General features: G+C 52.7%; 1 protein-coding gene across 1 annotated transcript; it reads right to left on the bottom strand.

Moving 5' to 3' along the window:
* Nucleotides 1-1,800: 1,800 nt before the first annotated feature.
* On the bottom strand, nucleotides 1,801-3,225 carry LOC130473388 (ammonium transporter Rh type A-like). The gene has a single exon (XM_056844908.1). It carries the CDS (start codon nucleotides 3,223-3,225, stop codon nucleotides 1,801-1,803), a length of 1,425 nt encoding a protein of 474 aa, XP_056700886.1.
* Nucleotides 3,226-5,213: the final 1,988 nt, after the last annotated feature.

Below are 5,213 nucleotides of genomic sequence, written 5' to 3'. Positions count from 1 at the left end.
CTTCTGACCTCATTCTTCCAGCCTTGATGACCTCTAGGGTTGCCAACCTCCAGGTGGTGGCTGGAACATAAGAAAGGCCCTGCTGGATCAGACCAAGGCCCATCAAGTCCAGCAGTCTGTTCACACAGTGGCCAACCAGGTGCCTCTATGAAGCCCACAAGCAAGACAACTGCAGCAGCACCATCCTGCCTGTATTCCACCACACCCAAAATAATAGGCATGCTCCTCTGATACTAGAGAGAACAGGTATGCAGCATGACTAGTATCCATTCTCACTAACAGCCATGAATACCCCTCTCCTCCATGAATATGTCCACTCCCCTCTTAAAGCCCTCCAAGCTGGCAGCCATCACCACGTCCTGGGGCAGGGAGTTCCACAATTTAACTATGCGTTGTGTGAAAAAATACTTCCTTTTATCGGTTTTGAATCTCTCACCCTCCAGCTTTAGCAGATGACCCCGTGTTCTAGTATTATGGGAGAGGGAGGAAAACTTCTCCCTGTCCATTCTCTCCAAACCATGCATGATTTTATAGACCTTTATCATGTCTCCCCTCAGCCGCCTTCTTTCCAAGCTAAACAGCCCTAAGCAACTTAACCGCTCCCCATAGGACAGTTGCTCTAGTCCCCTAATCATTTTGGTTGCTCTTTTCTGCACCTTCTCAAGCTCTGTAATATCCTTTTTTAGGTGTGGTGACCAGAACTGTACACAGTATTCCAAGTGTGGTCTCACCATATATTTGTACAAGGGCAGTATGATATCAGCAGTTTTATTCTCTATTCCTCGTCTAATTTTGGCCAGCATGGAATTTGCCTTTTTTACAGCAGCCGCATACTGGGTTGACATCTTCATTGAGCTATCCACTACCACCCCAAGATCCCTTTCTTGGTCTGTTGCTGCCAGCACAGATCCCATCAGTGTATATGTGAAGTTGGGATTTTTTGTCCCAATATGCAACACTTTACACTTACTCACATTGAATCTCATTTGCCATTTTAATGCCCATTCTTCCAGTATGCAGAGATCCTTCTGGAGCTCTTCACAGTCCAATTTTGTTTTAACCACCCTAAATAATTTGGTGTCATCTGCAAACTTGGCTACTTCACTGTTTAACCCCAACTCTAGGTCATTGATGAACAGGTTGAAAAGCACCGGTCCCAACACAAATCCCTGAGGCACCCCACTGCTCACATCCCGCCATTGGAGATCTACTGCTATTACAACGGATCTCCAGCCGATAGAGATCAGTTCCCCTGGAGAAACTGGCCGCTTTGGCAATTGGACCCTATTGCGTCAAAGTCCCTCCCCTCCCCAAATGCCACCCTTTTCAGGCTCTGCCCCAAAAACCTACCATCGGTGGCGAAGAGGGACCTGGCAACCCTACCAGGAAGAGACCTAATCATGTTGTGCACATTCAATCCTCATTCTGGAGCAGCCTGGTGGATTGGTGGGCAATTGCCCGCTGAAACCACCCACATGGCAACCCTACATACAGAGGACATGAGAAAATATGCAGTTTGTGGTTCAAAACGAACACCTTGAATACCGTCCATGAGACAATGGAATGCCGCCAGAGAGTTGATAGGGTTGCCAGGTCCCCCTTCGCCACTGGCAGGTTTTTAGGATGGAGCCTGAGGAGGGCAGGGTTTGGGGAAGGGAGGGACTTCAATGCCATAGGGTCTAGTTGCCAAAGCAGCCATTTTCTCCAGGTGAACTGATCTCTATCGGCTGAAGAGCAGTTGTAATAGCAGGAGATCGCCAGTTTGTACCCGGAGGTTGGCAACCCTAACTGTTGCAACCTTTAAACATTATCTTTTAAAGGCAGCTGGAGGTCCCCACCAGCTTGGTCAATACAGGAGGTCTCTCCTGGTTCCTGGATCTTAAAATAAAGACCGTCATCAAAGCAGAGTTCATCGGGTGGCTGAGCTAGGAAGGGCAGCTTTAGAACCAACCCCGTGAGGTATCCTCCCACGAGGGATATGACGAAGGACACGCCAAGGCCTGCAGCCTGGCAGAGCGCTTGCTGTGAGACTGTCCTCCCCAGTTCTTGTCCCGCCAAGGTTGCCTCTGCCACGGTGACGTTTCCTCGAGGCGGGGCCCGCGGAGGGAAGACCTGGTGGAGGCGGGGCCCGTAGTGTTCGTCGGGGATTAACAAGATGGCCGCGATCCCGCCCACAGCGCCTATGATGCCTGGCAGGCCGTGGAGGTTGTGGATGCCGCATTGGTCCTGAAGGCGGGTTCTGGAGGCCAAGAAAGGGGTCATGTATTTGAAGCCGAGGATACAGGCCACAGAAGAAAGGATGCCCAGGGCAGATGCACTGGTGGGAGTAATGGCCATATCTGCCACCGCCCCGATGGCCACTCCTCCAGCCAATGTGGCGTTCTGCAGGTGGCCCATGGTCAGCTTTCCCTTCTTCTCCAGGAGGCTGGAAGTGGCAAATGCGGTCAAGGCGCTAGCGCTGAGGGTAATCCACGTGTGGAGCACAGCCCTGTGCTGAGCATCACCTGGTTGGACGAGGGAAGCGATGAAGCTGGGCCAGAAGACCCAAAGGATCATGGTCCCCACCAAGGACAGGAGGTCAGAGAGATACGAGGGGGTCTCCTTGGGGTGTCCTCGCTGCAGGCCCGGCCGGTACAAGGCGACGGAGACGCCCAGCCCAAAATAGCAAGCGAAGACATGGAGCGTGATAGTCCCTCCGACGTCCACGGCCTGGAAGTAGCTCACGGTCAACCACTGGCAGGCCACATAGAGGGGAATTTCACACAGAGCCATGAGGAGAAGCTGGATGGCGCTCGTGCGGCCCAGTATCGCCCCCGCTGAGATCAGGACAGTCACGGCGGCGAATTCGGCGGTCAGGATGTTGTAGAGGCCCAGGTGGATTTTGCCCTGGCGGTAGTGGTGGACGAACCCTTCGACGATCAGGGCCCACTGAGTGGCGAAGTTGGCAAGCAGGAAGTTGTAGGCGATGGCGCTGACCCCATAGCCCTTCATAAATGCCAGCAGCAGGGCCAGGCCCACCAGCAACATCAACTGGATATCTTGGAACAGGGAGAAGATGGCGTAGAGCGGGTTGGCGCCGGGGTCAGCGTCAGGGGCCTGGGAAGCGACGTCGGTGTGCTCGTCGTATGTCACAAAGAGAACAAACAGCACCAGCAGGGCGCCCTGGAAGAAGAACAGCACAGCAGGCAATCGGCAGCGCAGGCTGGTTGAAAAGACTTTGGACATCCTGTCCCACAATGCGCTGAGGTTGATCCTGCACTGAGAAGAAGCCAGGAAGCAACTAAGGTCATTTATGCATGGGAGTTTTACCTGAGGTTCGTTGCTCGCTGGACCCACACCTTCCTGTTGTTGAATCTCTGCACCAGCAGTCTCCAAGCTCAGATCAAGTCCCCACCTCTTGAAATGCTGCTTTGTAATTGGCTTACTTTGTAGAACTTACTGTGAGAGAAAATCCCCCCCAAACCCAATTGCCACATAAAAAAGCATTTTAAGAACAACAACAACAATAAAAAAATAGCAATCTGAAAGGAAGGGGGTGGCAGAAATCGAAGCCTCAGTTTTAAAAAGATTTCCTTCTGCTCAGAAAGAGCTCCCAGGAAGAAGGAAGTATTTGAATCCCTGCCTCTGGACATGCTACTTTATGATTGGCTGTGAGCAAAACCAAGCTTGCGTGTCCCACACTTTGCCTTATGCATGGGGATTTCACCCGGGCTTTGCTCAGGGAAGATGGAAGAGTCGGGTTAACAGAGGAATGGGAAGTCTCAGGATTTGTGAGGGCTGGCAGCGAGGTCATCTCTAATGGATGGAAAACTCATTCATAACTCCAAGGAACAACTGATTCAGACCAGGGGCAAACATGAGTGAAAGTATCCATGCATAAATGACCTAAGTCAGATAACTGGTGGGATGCACGGACCATACTGAGTCTGATATTGTCTGATATTGTCTGCTCTGACAGGCAGCTGCTCTCCAGGGTCTCCATTATGTAAGCCACCCTGAGCCCGGCATTTGCTGGGGAAGGCGGGTTATAAGTCTAACAAAATAAATAACACAATGTCTTTCCTCAACACCTGCAGCCTGAGATACTCGGACTGGGGATGCCAGAGATTGAACCTGGGACCCTTGCATGCAAAGCAGATGTTCTGCCTCTGAGCTATGATGATCCTGTGGCAGAGATGAAAGAGGCCCTGTCTCAGGTGAGCAGCTGCAAGGCCGGGGATAGAGGGCGGGGTAGAAATCAATCAAGCAATAATCAAATAAATAAAACAGAAGGTGCATGGGGGATAGGTAGCGATGATGGAGTGGCCAATCAGGGGCTGCAGCACATCTCAGCATGAGGTTTGCTGACATGCTACCACCGCTTGTACATTAACAAGAGAGTTTGAAGCTCATTGTCAGCCCTGTCAGTCTGTCTTCCCCATTATTTTGCCTCATTCATGGCTTGCTGAGCCACGGACCCTCCCAAAAGTGTTTGCAAGCTCTACACCCAGGAGCAGTTCAAAGGTGCCAGCCTGTTTTCTCATCAGGGCATTCCCAGACTATCCTGTTATAGAGCACTATAGATGTAATTTTGACTTAAATAGTGGAGGGGGGTTCCTTTAGCCATATCAGCCCAGACACCAGTTACGGTCAAGTGAACCAGGCCTCAATCTAATGTTCCCAGTACAGCCTTGTCAGATGCCAGGAAATTTGGAGGGTGGCACCTGAAGAGGGTAGAGTTTGGGGAGGGAGTGATGCCACTACCAGGTGATGTTCTAGGACAGGGGTCTCAAAACTGCGGCTCCAGAGCCGCATGCGGCTCTTTGGCCTGCTGAGTGCGGCTCTCTGAACTTGGTTCGGAGCCCCTACTCTTGCGCCCGCTCGTGCTGGCAGCCGGGCTGCGGAGCTGGTGCGCCTGAGAGAGAGCGAGAGAGCAGGCGAGCGGGCGCACTGTCTCTCCCCCCCACCGCCGTGGAGAATGGCCAGGTCCCCCTTTCCTTTGCCCTCAATGGTTGGGAGGCTAAAGCCTCCCCTCCCCTCTAGCCGCGTGATTGCTGGGCGGGCGGCTCGGCGGTTCCTGCCCCCCCGCCTATCAGCTGTTGGGCAGGGTGGGCTTCCTTTGGTAGACCTGGCCTCCGGCTGAGTCGCATTGGGAGGCCATGTCTACCCACTGGCTTTCTTGGCGGTAGACCTGGACTCCGAGGAGGGGAAAAAGTCCCCCTTCAGAGGCCAGG

This window comes from Euleptes europaea, chromosome 2 (genome assembly GCF_029931775.1).
Source record: "Euleptes europaea isolate rEulEur1 chromosome 2, rEulEur1.hap1, whole genome shotgun sequence".
NCBI lineage: Eukaryota > Metazoa > Chordata > Lepidosauria > Squamata > Sphaerodactylidae > Euleptes > Euleptes europaea.
Note: the sequence above shows the minus strand (reverse complement) of the source record. Positions and strands in the feature narration are given on the sequence as shown.